A 13,466-nucleotide genomic window follows, 5' to 3' on the forward strand; every position below is an offset into this window, starting at 1 on the left:
CAGGTGGCTCGGGGGGGGGGGGGGGGGGGGGGAAGGGACAGCGCCGGGGGGACCGAGAAGCGCGGCGGGGCCGAGCCACGCGCTCCGCGGGAAGGCGCTCGGCCCCTGCGGCACGGCGGCCCCCTCCCGCCCCGGCGAAGCGCCCGCGCCCAGCCGGGAGAGACCCGCCGGCTGCAAGGTGGGTGAAGGCCAGCCCGGCCGGAGCGCCGCTCCCGCGGCCGCCGCCCGAGCACCGGCTCTTCGTCGCCAAAAAGGCCAAAGTTAAGAAAAAAAAACCCTAAAACCATCCAACCAAAACTATCTAGGTAGCGATTTGCGTATCGCCACAGACTTCGCCCGCACACGAGCCCCTTTTTCTGTAGTCGTTTTGAAAAACTCTACGCAACTCCCGAAGAAAGAACTGGGTTATCCTCTGCAGCAAGACCTCGCCTGGAGATGCGTTCCTGGAGCACAGTAACAAAACGGTGCAGCCTGTACTGCCACCGGGGCACGGACACGTACCTCGTACCGCCTTCTGGGAGAAGCCAAAAACCCCCGAGTGAAGACTAAGAACGACTACAGCTGTATTAGCAAACCATTTATGGTAGAACTCTCTTGCATACATCAATCTTTGTAACAATAATGAATGCTTTTATACGTTCGGTTTTTATCAAAAGCCTGTTCGTTTTTCCCAGCTTTATTTCTAGGAATAGTTTTTAGTCTTTTCGGTTTAGTGCTCTTCTTTAACGGGATTACTTTTTCACCAACAAATGAATCATTAGAGCGCCTCTTGTTTGTTAATGGGGTATCAACTCTGTCCTTAGGAGCACGAGACCGATCGGGACTTTTCTGCGGTGCTTTCCACTTCTCTCCACAGCGCTTCACTCGTATCTTTCTTCCCATCAGAAGAGAGTCGTTGAGTTTCAGAGCAAGATGTACAGCATCTGTATTCTACAAGGACAGACATTCAGTTTAAAAGCAGCATTACTTCCAGTTGATTGCTTTCAAATAAACAGTTGCCTGCCTTTAATTTTTGTAAGCAAGATTTTACAATAAAGAGCGCTCAAACTGCTCTATTTATGGAATGACACAACATCTCTGCTCTGCTCAGAAACACCAGCGCACCCGCATAGCCCACGTATCGAGGCACAGACACTTGAAAACGGGCTATAAAACGGCTTACGTGAGACACGAAAGACAGAGGCAGAGAGATGAAGGAGAAACTGGGGAAAAAAGGTATTGGGCTGCAGGAAATAAACTGAGGAAGATGAGGCTGGGAGACTGCCACGAGAAAGCAAGCCGTACTGAATCCAAAACGGAGAGCCAGTAAGCAAACCGGCTGCAGGAAAGAACTCCACTCATATTTTGACACGTAAGAAATGGGAGAACACTGCAGTTACACCAAGCGAACTCGCTGTCCCTCTTTTAAGTCTTTCCCTTAAAGCTCATTTCTTTTACCCCAGCGTTTTACAACTTTTCTTTGTACGCAGCCTGAAATAGTTGGCTTTGTATCTGCTTCCACAGAACTGGTCTTCCAAGCTGCTTTTAATGTACACAACAATGCTACCATTTAATGTCATATACAAATTAAAAAAACCCTACTAAAATAATTTTAAAAGGCTATAAAGGCAAATCCCAATTCAGATTTTGAAGAATTCCCAGTGTCCTGAAGCACGCCATGCATGCGTACCTCAAAGAGAACGTAGCCGAAGCCTTTACCCAAGCCGGTCTTTCTGTCTCTCACAATTCGCACTGCTACTACACCTCCGCAGACAGAAAAGTGTTCTCGCACAGCATCATCACCGATGTCTGCAGGCAAGCACAACGAAACAGATGCCTCTTCAGTCAGACACACAGCTTTAGAAGCCTGGCCCAAATCCAAATATTTTGTATTTACCAATTCAGGTACACAAACTTACATATATTAATATATATATTAATGTATAAGTATATATAGCTACACAAATATCAGCGGTTCAGAAAAATTCCAGCAAGTTAACAATGCAGACTTTATGAAGGGCTATTTACTTTGACAGTTACCGATTCTCTAGTTTTGAAGAGTACAACGTAAATCACAAAGAAGAACGAAGGCAAAGACCGAAATAAATTTTTCAAATCATTTCATTTATGGTTCGAACATAGTGGAAATTAAGATTCCTCCCACATTTTTGTAGCTCCTTCTTATGCCAGAATCTCCTTCTAAGAATTAATGCTGATGATAATGAGCTTGAGCTGGCAGCTCTCGAAGTCTAATGCTCATTGACTGAGCCGTGAATTTTAGCTGAATGGGGCAGAAAGGATTTACAGTTTCCAACCACAGTTGCTACACGATTATTCTGATAATGGCCAGATGTGTGAGGCTTTCTCAGTCTCGCGCCTAAGCGAAGAGACAAGCGTGAGGTACCAAACCAAAAATACAGGTGATTCTCTTTTCTGTACAGGTATGCTTCATACTACGGTAAATCCCTTAGCAGAGGTACGATTCTATCTGTGTAAAGGGGAGGGGCTGAATTTAATAGTACAGGTTTAATTACAGCAATGGGACTTAGATGTGCCGAGAAAGGTTCAAGCTGCTGAAGTAATTTTCAGAGCACTGCAAATGTCCAAACTGGTTTTTCTGCCGGATGCAGAGAGGAACATACAGTACTGACACAAGCTCTACACAACAGGCATTAGTAACATCACCACAGTCAGATTTGTCACCTATCCAGATTTTCAGACAGGTCAGGTTTTAGGCTGAAGTCTAAAGCCTGTTTGTTTCAGCATTACTGTCAGCAGCACAGGATACCGGCTCTGCGTCAGGCCACAGGCACAGGGCATGCCTTCATCCTGCGTACTTACGCATCCACACCACCCCCAAGTAAGATGCTTGTCCCAAGCATCCTGACTCCACTAATACCCTCATATGGACCACACCTGATGGCGACCCCTTCATCTGCTCTCCAGTCTACTCAGAAGCAGCTGAATATTCACCAAGCACTGGCCTCGACTACACAGTGAGCACCTCCACGCGGGTAACAACTGATTGCCAACAGGTGCCTGGACAGAGTCGCTCACCCTGGGGCTCACAGACAGCATCAAAATGAGAAGCCATCACTGTGTATCACTTGGAAGTAGTTCACAAACAGGTACCAGTACAGGTTTAACAGTTTAGAAAGCTATGGCCTGTGCAGTTTAGTCATATTTATTTAAAAAACATCGAGCGACGACAAGAACTAAAAGTGCTTGCAGTTCTAGCTACAATAAAGAAAACAATTAATCTGCAGAACTTGCCAGAAAGTTACAACCCCTTTAGGTGTCTCAGTTAAAAAATACAACTGCTACTTAAAAAATTAATTCCAGCAAAAGATATTTAGCTACCTAAACATGCTACCCTAAATATCAATAAATAAAAAAACCCTAATGTCAACATATGCCATAAATATTAAGTAATGATGCGTAACAATCCATTTTAGACTTACCATATGAGAGATTTCCCAAGAATACAGATCGTTTATTGTCATGCTAAAGAAAACAAGAGATACAAGACAGTAAGTTATTTGTTACAGGAAAAAAAAACAAAACAAAACGGAAAAGGGCTCTTCTAGTCACACGTTACTTACCGAACTGGTTTTTGACGCAATGTCAACTCTGATGTGAAATCCACTAGCAATTTCTGTTCCATTTCTTTTGTAGCCAAAAGGAAAAAGTTTTAAAAACGAAATGAGCGTTACTTAATTTACAATGTCACTGCATAGCATTATTCCAAAAGCAAATTTACTTTTAAGTTTGTAAAAACAAGCAAAAGAGAGGGGGTAGTTTAAATTTATCTGTTAACACTCTGTAAATCTACCTCTTCAACAGGGAATAAGGAACGAAACTGAGACTTACTCATTTAGAGCCTTAATGGCATCACATTCTTCCTTAAATACAACATAAGCATTAACGAACTTCGCATTAGGGTGCACTTTATGCCTGGAACATGAAAAAGACGCGTATTGTTTAAATAATTCTGACAGTGTGCAGTGCACAAGCACTTCTTGTTAAACACGTTTATGCCTCCTGTTTGCGCACAGTAACAACTTTATTTCTCTTAAAGGTCAAGCTAAGCCCCTTACGTCCAAGGGGGTCTCACTGTACAGCTTATACAGCCCGTATATGCACCCTGATCAAGCTTCCTCAACTCATAAATATATCCAAAGGAATTAAAGACTATTAGCGTCTTCCTCCTTCCTAAAATATAGGAAATGCAACCTAAGATAACGAATTACTTACTAGTATACTGGGCACATAATTATTTTTCACTTGCCAAGAAAACTTACATACACACAAAGGTAATTACAAAAGTCAAAGAAACACAAAATTAAAAAATTAATATAGCCAAATATGTAACAAACAACACTTAAAAAAATTATTTTTGCCTTGAAAAATAAAGCACAAAATTCACAAGAGGAACCTACTTTATTGCTGCTAACTTTTTGGATAAAGTATCTTCCGCTGGAACCTTTAAGATAAAAAGAGCTTTAGTTAAGTGGGCCTAGTGTCAATTTATCTCAAATATTTGTTTTTTAAGACAAAGAGGAATTCAAACAGGTACCATTCCCACCCAAAGCAATGTAGCCAGCACAGCAAGCAAATGATGTAACTGGCTATTCCTGGAGACGATTTAGAAGGACCTCAGAATTAGATAGCTCGCTTTGACTTCATCTGTTGCGCTTCTTGAGTTCCAAGACAGTTATCTTCAACTATTTTACAGAGTCTACTGATTTACCATCAATATGTCTTTGCTACTATGATTTAAAAACAGGTAAGTAATACCTTAGCTAAATGAGCAATAATAAGAGCATTCTTCTTTCAGAGAAAATCCAGCTCTGATTGTATCAACTGCTGCTACAGGAAGAGTAAAACGTGATGAAAGGAAAGATGCATCTGCGGTGCCTCTGTGGTAAAATCTCCAAGGATTCTTCTAGTGGCAAAAAATACACATCCAAACCCGCTTCTGAACTAATGAATACTACCCTTTAAGATCAGAAACATAATTTTGTTATGTAACGTTAGAGGAAATAACCTACCAAAGACCGGAATCGAATGGATTTTATTTGTCCATACCCTTTAAAAAGAGATTTCAGCGCCTAAACAGAAGATATTACAAATATTCAATACATGTTTTCATCCTGGTAATAACAACTAATGTCAAATACTTATTAGCAAGATTGTTTTTACACTTTCATTTTACTTATACAAGGTCTATTTAAAGGGCTACTAAAAATATGCAAGTAATTTGTAACTGTGTTTCTTGTGGCAGCTGCTCATGCTACAGATTGCCAAAACTGAATTCATACCCCTTACTATGGAAGAAAGTACAAATGTAACATATTTTATGCAACAATCTGAAGTATTATTTGCACTCAAAATTAGCAGCAGTCTCTAGCTTTGTAATTGTAGTTCTCATTTATTGAGTCATTTTTCACTGAAACTAACCAATTCTATTACAGAAAGAGCAACTGCATCCACTGCCGTAAAAAGCCTAACTCCGGTAAAACAAAAGAGATTGCCTCTAATGGTTTCCGATAACGAGCGTTATTTCCTACTTTCCCAAAAAAGCAGTTTTTGTCACAAATACGTGAATTCTCAGCTGGAAACATCCCCTCAAACTAAGGACTGTTGTAATTTGTTTCATTCCTTTAGCTGACAGAATCTACTCACATACCTGAACAGTACAGTTGACAGGCAAGTTTCCAACAAACACTGTTCTTCTGTTTACCGTTTCATCAGCCACCTTTTTTTTCTGTTGTTGTTTTACAGTAGTGCCTGTATCTGAATTAACAACACTTTTGGTGATGGCATGAGAAGCCCCTTTTTTTTGCTTCGCTTTGCTTTGAAACAGTTTTTGCTCCTCCTCTTCATCCGCCTGCTCCAAAGCACTCTCTCTTATCAGAAAAAGACAAGCAAATTATAATTGATGGGGAAAAAAACCAGGGCTCTTGAGGTCAAAGAACTGGAGCCTCCAAGATAAATATTTTAACTTACATTTTAAATTACATTCAACATAAAATTTCAAACATCGTTTTGCTTAGTATGCATTTATCAAACATATCTGACCATTCCGTAACGTGGAAAACTATTTGCTGCCCCCAGGACATTGCATTCACTATTTAGTAGGTGTAACAAAGAAAGAATTCGGAAATAAATCATTTGATATCCTCTAAAATTGAAAGGGGAGGGGGGGGAATTCATCTTTGCACGCTAGAACTAAGGAGAGATTTAATTCTTCCCGGTATCCAGAGCACTCATAACAGACAATCCTTTGGAATCCATCCGTACACTAACAAATCTCTATCTATCCAAACTTGCCATAATAGCATGAACAATAAGCAGACCCGAAGAAGTCTCTGGAAGGCTACTGACGCCAAAACAGCAAACAAGTTTCATGGGCGTGGAAGATGCAACACCACACAGTGTCAGAGAGAGAACACGGCGTTAGCCTCGAGCTACAATCAAGCAAACGTCATTATCCAAACTTCACCGCACAGAGACTAGCTTCCCGCCTGCACTGACAGCATCTTGGTCCAACCCTGCGTATTTAAGGGAACGGACAGTGTAACCCAGTAGTTCCGTCACAGCAGGGGGCAAGCGTGCCAAGGACAACTAACTCTGTCTGGTACCTTGCTGCTGCTGAAACCGCCTCTGCTCCTTTGACCGCAGGTCTGCTGGACTACAGTTAGAAAGCATCACCCTGCGCGGTGCCAGAGAGAACTTTTCGTCTAAATCTACAACCTTTAGACCTGTTAGCTCTCTAACAGGGGATTTTGCACTTCATGGACCTAGAACTTCAAGAAGTTGGAAGTATTCTTCTGGGGCAAACTACAGAAAACTTTCACAATCTTCGTAAAAATAATCTTCTTAAACACAAGGTTCAAGACGACTAGTAGAACAGAACTTCATTGTTTCACTGAACTCGTAATCTTACGATTAACCTAGATGATGTTTTTTAACTTTACTATAAAAAGGTATCACCTGCTCACCTGTTTGCCAATTTTTTCTCTGCTTTTGAAAGTTCCTTCTTTCTGGCTTTCTTTGCTTTTACAGGAGGTTCTTGTACGACAGATGAGCACTGGTCTTCTGACACTTTCTCCACTTCTTCTGTACGCTTTCTTTTCTTATTTTCCTTAAAAAAAATAAAACGCATTAACTAGAAAAAGACAAAGTTCTAGAAACGCCCTACAGTTATTTTGTATGTTGTGATTTATTTGGAACACCGCTAACTGAAGCCGTCACCTGCAAGAAGGTGGTGCTCCCGACGCCCAGGCCTGCGGGGTCACCGGCGCGCCCTCCCCCCGGCCTCGCCCACCCGCCCTCGCCACGGCGTTTCTCCCCCCGAGGGATCACCACGGGGACGGCCCACCGCGAAAAGCGACCGGCGGCCTGGCACTCCAACGATTTCCTACCCGGCTCCTACGAGGAAGCGCCCCCGGCTAACCGTGCCCCTCGGGAAGCCGCCCGCCCACGACCGTTATTCGGCCCCTCTCGGGCACGAACGCGCAGGCAGGAGGGAACCGCTCGGCTGCCACCGACACCCCCCGCCCCAGCAGCGACCGGGCCTCCGGGGGCAGAGCACCCACCGCCCGACCGGGAGCGCCGCCGTTAACGCCACTCCCGACCCCCGGTCGGCCAGGAGGAGCGCGGCGCGGCGCGACGCGGCGCTTACCCTCGGCACGGCCACCAGCACCGGCGGGGCAGCAGCGGCGCTGAAGAGGCGCGCGAGCGGCGCGGCGGGCGCCCCGCCCGGCCAGAGGCTGTCCACCACCTGCCCCACCACGTACTCCTCCGCCGGGCCCCCGCGCGGGACCGCGGCGCCAGCGCGCGCCCGCCCGGCAACGGCCGCCCCGCCTCGCCCCCGCGCGCGGGGAGGGCGCGCGATGGAGCACCCCTCCTCCGCCGCCTCCGCCGCCGGCGGCGGCGGGTCCTGCGCCCCCCGCGGCTCCGCGCCCCTCCGGCGGGCCCTCATGGCTGCTCACGAGGCGGGGGGGGGGGGGCAGAGCTTGGGGGCGCGTCACTTCCGGCGCGCGGGACCGGAGCGAGCGGCCCCGCTGAGGGAGGGCGGTGCTGCGGACGGGCGCGGCCGGCCGGTGAGGGGGCCGGGGGATGGCACCGGGGCCGCCCTCATAACGCTCCGTGAGGGACGGGCGGTGAGGGGCCGGGCCCGGCGGAGGCGCCAGGAAGGGGGCCGTGCGGGAGGGCAGCCCCTCCGCGCCCGCTCCCTCTTCCGCCGCTCGCCGAAAACCAGCCCCGCGCCCCGCCCCGGCCTGGGGGGTCGGGCCCCGGCCTCGCCACGGCCGGAGTCGCGGGGTGCAAGGTTTTTCCCAGCCACGGCGTTACCGGGCAGCGCGTGTGCCCGTTTTGCTTGGTTTTCTGTGGGCGTGGTAGCAATGTGGAAACATAAATCATCAGCTTTGGCTGTTGCACTCGTTTTGGAGGGGGGGAAACATCGCGCACGAGGCTGTTTCATTTGCTTTCCAAGACCCTCAGCTCCGATCCCGCTGTGCTCAGCTCCGTCAGGGAAGGGAGACGGAAATTACGCTGTGATTACTTCTGTCTGTCTTCTCAAGCTGTTTCTACTTAAAATCACTTAAGCGGTTCAGAGTGCCGCAAGCGGTTAAAAAACAACGTTGCTGCTGTCTACAGAAAGAACTTTCTTTGCCCCACGTTGCCGTGGAAGTGCTTCTTACAGCATCTTTCTGCTCACAGGCAGAAAGCATCCTTCTGGTGCTCTTGCAGCCCCTTTTAAAGTAGCTCACCTTGACACAAACCCAGAAAAGGATTCGAAAATGCAAAGGGGGGGTGGGTGGGGGGGTGTGTGTGTAAAGAGCCCTCAAAACTGAATGGTTTCCATGACTACTTGGTCCGAAATAAGACTTGGTATGCGCTACAAACGAAACGGGGTTACAGGAAGAGCACAGAGCCATGGGCAGGTAAGCAGTTACTGCTTAAACAGTCTTAAGATGTTATTCGGCCACCAGAGAGAGCACCCCAAAGCATCACCTGGGCAGTCTCCTTCGGGATTGTTTCATCCGTACCTGGGATCCGCAGCAGGCTTTTAAAGCATATAAGGTTTTTTTCTGATGAAAAATCCCTGAAACCCAGCACTTCTCAGGGCATTCGAGGACTGCAGCCTGGGGGGCAGGAAAAGGAGGAACCAGTCGTACCTCTTCCCCCCAGCTTTGCTCTGTGGCCAACAGAGGTAAGTGCTCTGGATCATCTTGCTGCTGCAGCTACACGGATATAGGACAGGATAAGCGATCCAACTGGAAAGACCCTTCTTTGTTAGGTTAATTCTCAAACAGATCATTTTCCAACGCAGGCCACAGTGCAGCTAATGCATAAGGAAGTTTGATCTGTTACTAACTCTCTGAAATTAGGCACCTAGCTGGGATCTCCTTTTAGACCTGCCTGTCCAGAATGTAATTTTAAATGCTAGATGATGTGGTAATAATTGGAAAGGCACAGAAAATTACCAGGCACTTAAAGGCTGAAGCAAATATGAACAGCTCTTCTGTAGTAACATTTTATGCACTTTTTGAACTGCCAGCGTTAGCCGTTTTGTTGGGACCAATGTCCAACTGAAGGCACAAGTAATCCAGCTACGGAATAAAGGTAAAGCGTTAGTCTTGACACACGCACCAGGCATCCCGTGTCTGGCCGCCTGGATGCCGGGAAAGGTAGGAACCCTCATTGATGGGGTCAGCCCAAGAGAATACACAAATTCTTAAAAACTGGCAGGTGGCTGCTGCACTACTTGTATTGGCTTTTCCGATCTACCTTCACACAATACAGCAGTTTTGTAGGTGACACAGGTGGGGCAGAACAGGCCGAACCATCAAAACACATCAGATTTACATCGGACAAGAGTTCAGCTGGCTGATTTCAGAGTCTCGTAATTGCTGAAGCTCAACAAAAGGCGTACAGCCTCCAGGAGCTCTGCCAGAGTGAGTTTGAGCCCTGTGACAACAGGAAAATTTCACGGCATGGTGGAAGCTACACAGTAACAAGTACGTACAAGCCTCGGTGGAGACTGTAAATAAAGGGAGTCGGGAGCAACGCAGCGCGCCTTCAAGCGAGGCGTGCTTTCTCTCAGCATATGCAGATGGTCTATGCTCTCAGCTATTCTCAACACGATCGAACGTGAGACACACAAAACCGATTCTGTTGCTCAGCCAAGGTGTAAAGTATAAAGGGAGGGGTAGTTTGCCTCACTTTGCCTTTCAGGTCATGGTCCAAGCTGGCACTCGAGAGTACGGGCACAGCCCAGCAATCCCTGCTGGTGGGAAACTTCCTCAGCTGCAAGCAGAGTGTGCGTGCTGAGCAGGGAGCAGACCCACGTTTAAAGGTGCATTACAGTATGTAACCTGACAAGAAGGTCAGATTTGACTCACTGGAACACGGGATAAAATTGCCTGGCTAGGAGTTTGCCAAAGGTACCTTCCTTTGTAACTGCTGGGACACAAGTAACATGAACCTGGAGAGTACCATTTACAGACACACTTCACAGAAGAGGTGCAATATAAAACATCCAGAACAAATTTTTGACTAGTCACTAAACTGCATGGGAAGTACAACAAATATTAAATAATATCTGTACTGAAGAACAGCAAAAATCCTATTTATGCAAAAACTCAATTTGGGAGTGGGAGAGGTGACTAATGATCCCCGTTTTAAACAAGTAAACAAACAAATCCTCTCATAGAACGTGAGAGTCAACAATTGTCACATCAAAGCAAAAATGCTGGCACTAAAACTGAGAGCTGATCAAGAACTAGTAGTGAGTGGTGAGCTGAATTTGCTCTTGCTGGCCCAGATGTAGCTCGCAGTTAAATCAGTACCAGTTGCGCTGACTGGGACTGAAAGGCAGAACTGAACTATTACGACTCTGATTCTGCTAAACTTACACATATGTAAATATCCCCCGAGTAGCCCCACTGAAATTACTGAAATTACTCCTGTCAGTCTCAGATCACTGGTAATTATTAACACAGTCAATGTTTCCAAAGTTTATCACCGTTTGCCACTCATCAGTCTCACCAGTAATCTATCATTTTGCAGGTGTAACAGTATTTTGGTCAAATGAACTACAGCCACACATGATGTAAGCAGATAACACTGAAAGTTTCATTCCAGTTTCACTTCCACTGAATCTGAACTTGAGGCAGTCGATATTAGAAGTCAGCAAATATCTTCAGGAGCTTCCTTTTACATTTTCAAACTACCTGAATTAACGTGAATCAAAATTCATCTTTATTTCAGCTGGTGCTGCCTTAACAGTGTCAATGGGCCAAGCTCTCCCATTCTGCTGAAAAAGAGGATGAATTTGAATTAATCGCCAAGAGGAAAATTAGGCCAATGTACCTGCTCTAGCTTATCTTTATATGCCTATTACACCATATCAAAGATCATTTGCTAAACTGATTCTGCAGCTTGATGTCATTTTAATGAACACACTACGGTTGCTTAATTAAACCGTTAGAAACAAAATCAGGGATTCACAAACTATGGCATTTTATTTCAGAGGCCTTTGCTTACATTTGTACAATATATTACATAATTCTCCATTTTCTGCAGAACCTAATATATATTTTATAGCTTTTTTCTATAAGCTTTTCCTTCAATGTTTGTCAACAAATTTTTACAGTCCTGTACAATTCTGAATACTTTGAAACCATTTTCAATAAAATCAGTTAACCTTAAGCACACACTACGAAGACTGAAAATGCTTTTCTTAGAAAAGTCAAATGTAAAGGATTCTGACACTCTAGCATCTACAAACAAAATGCTTTGAATTCTTACATGTTGTATTGCCAGAAAACAAAGAAAAACATGCCAGCCCCTATTTCCCCAGGCAAAAGAAGTACACAGAACTACAATTAAAACAGTAAAACAATCTGTACAATAAAGTACTGTGTATTAACAGTGCCAGGTATTAAATAGCTCGAATGAACACTTCCGCAATATACAAATGTCTTACAAAGGTATATAATTAACAGGAGAGAGCTTGGGATCCATACAACATAAAATCAATACAAGTGAAAACAGTTTGAAGTTGGTTTTGGAATTTGTACAAGGCATTTAAAAAATTAAATGTCTACCACTCAGCTAGCTATTTATTTTAAAAACAACTACCCTTTTGTGGCAGTGTTCATATCAGCAACCACAAATTATAACCTCACACCTTACTCCGTCCTGAAGTCCTCTCCTTGAAGCTCGTAATAAAATAAGCATTACAAATGAAATATTTGTTGCTTTAAGGGAAAAGAAACATTTACAAGAAAACACAAAAATATAACTGTTATAATCCATTATGAATAAATATACACTTTAAACTGGCTAAATACAATCTTTATACATTAAGATTTAATACAGTTTGTTAGCCATTTTCTTCCTTTTTCATAATGTATTTTATCAAAATTAAAAAAAAAATACTGTTTTATAGAAAAATGGCAAAGTACAGTAGTTTCATTCCAATTAATGGGTTCTTAAAACCCAGAGTAACCTATTTAAGCCTAATTCAAACCTGTAAACATTAGTCAGTCTTTTTTTGTTTTTTAAAGGAATCCTCGTATTTGGTTATCAGGACTGATGTCAAACATCCTACTAACTGCAGGTTTTGAATTGAATACATGTGCTTGACGTATACAATTAAAGCCACTATAAGGTGACTTAGCAGTTAAAAAACAATTAGCTTGTACAAATGAAAATAGGTTCAATATTTGTCATAAATAAATGGAAAAATATCAAATGTTCCAGCTTTAACAAAATACCAGGGAATACAGTAAGCCTTACCACATTTATTTAGATCAACCCAACAACTATATGCTTATTGTACTGTCTCTACGGGCAGTGAACAGCCTCCATTTGCCACAGTGGAAGGCCTTCGAGTCACTAGACTTACAATTCCCAGACAAGTTGGAAACAATTATTGCTTGAGGAAAAGCAGTTTGTTGTACTTTTTCTTCATAAAAGTGCACTTAAGTGCAAAGTTAGCTTGTCAAGAAACAACTTTAAATACAAAATAGTGCTTGTCTGAATTTTGTGCCACTGTGCAGTATAAAAAAAAAAAAGAAAAAAAAAAAAAGAGTGGCCCTCAGCAGCCATTAAGTGCAAAGTGCTTTGGCAAGTCCTGCTGTCACCTGCACTCAACTGACATTCCATTCTGTGATGAACTTGACATAGATGGTTCTGCTAAAGTTAACATAACTGCAGCCGTAATGGAACTAGAGGAAGGTGATGAGGAGGAAGATGATGTAGTAGCAGCACCTGCACAGGAAGAGGAAAACACAAGTTACGAAAATTCACAAATTAAACAATAAAAATGTTTTCCCATTCAACAACAAGCATTGGTATATACCGACTCCAGCAACTAATGCCTAGTAATTAAAAAGAAAAAAGCCTCCATTCCCTAGTTTTTGTGGGAAATACTCTGAGAGACAGCTTCGGCCGTGTGCAAGACAGCAAGC

The 13,466-nt window shown here is 44.2% G+C and overlaps 2 protein-coding genes across 3 annotated transcripts in view; both read right to left on the reverse strand.

Annotated features, from left to right (window-relative positions):
- Window positions 1-562: 562 nt before the first annotated feature.
- Window positions 563-7,966, reverse strand: RBM34 (RNA binding motif protein 34). The gene is made up of 10 exons (XM_076334139.1): window positions 7,667-7,966; window positions 6,984-7,126; window positions 5,669-5,888; window positions 5,031-5,090; window positions 4,419-4,462; window positions 3,850-3,933; window positions 3,582-3,645; window positions 3,441-3,483; window positions 1,670-1,788; window positions 563-930 (listed from the first exon to the last, which is right to left on the reverse strand). The coding sequence occupies exons 1-10, from the start codon at window positions 7,964-7,966 to the stop codon at window positions 604-606; spliced, it is 1,404 nt and encodes a 467-aa protein (XP_076190254.1). The 3' UTR covers window positions 563-603.
- A 3,521-nt stretch (window positions 7,967-11,487) lies between these two features.
- ARID4B (AT-rich interaction domain 4B) overlaps window positions 11,488-13,466 on the reverse strand; it is a 93,908-nt gene continuing 91,929 nt past the window's right edge. For both annotated transcript variants that reach the window (XM_076334141.1, XM_076334140.1), the window contains one exon: window positions 11,488-13,266. In XM_076334141.1, coding sequence (XP_076190256.1) covers window positions 13,136-13,266 — 131 coding nt within the window. In that variant the 3' untranslated portion in view covers window positions 11,488-13,135. The remainder of the gene's footprint in view (window positions 13,267-13,466) is intronic.

The sequence above is a fragment of the Aptenodytes patagonicus genome, chromosome 3 (assembly GCF_965638725.1).
Source record: "Aptenodytes patagonicus chromosome 3, bAptPat1.pri.cur, whole genome shotgun sequence".
Lineage (NCBI taxonomy): Eukaryota > Metazoa > Chordata > Aves > Sphenisciformes > Spheniscidae > Aptenodytes > Aptenodytes patagonicus.

Coding starts and splice junctions, on each gene's coding strand:
- RBM34 (XM_076334139.1), bottom strand. CDS start 7,966: ATGAGGGCCCGCCGGAGGGGCGCGGAGCCGCGGGGGGCGCAGGACCCG. Junction 3,484..3,581: donor TTGCGTCAAAAACCAGTTCG/GTAAGTAACGTG, acceptor TGTTTTCTTTAG/CATGACAATAAACGATCTGT. Junction 931..1,669: donor TCGGCTACGTTCTCTTTGAG/GTACGCATGCAT, acceptor CTGTCCTTGTAG/AATACAGATGCTGTACATCT.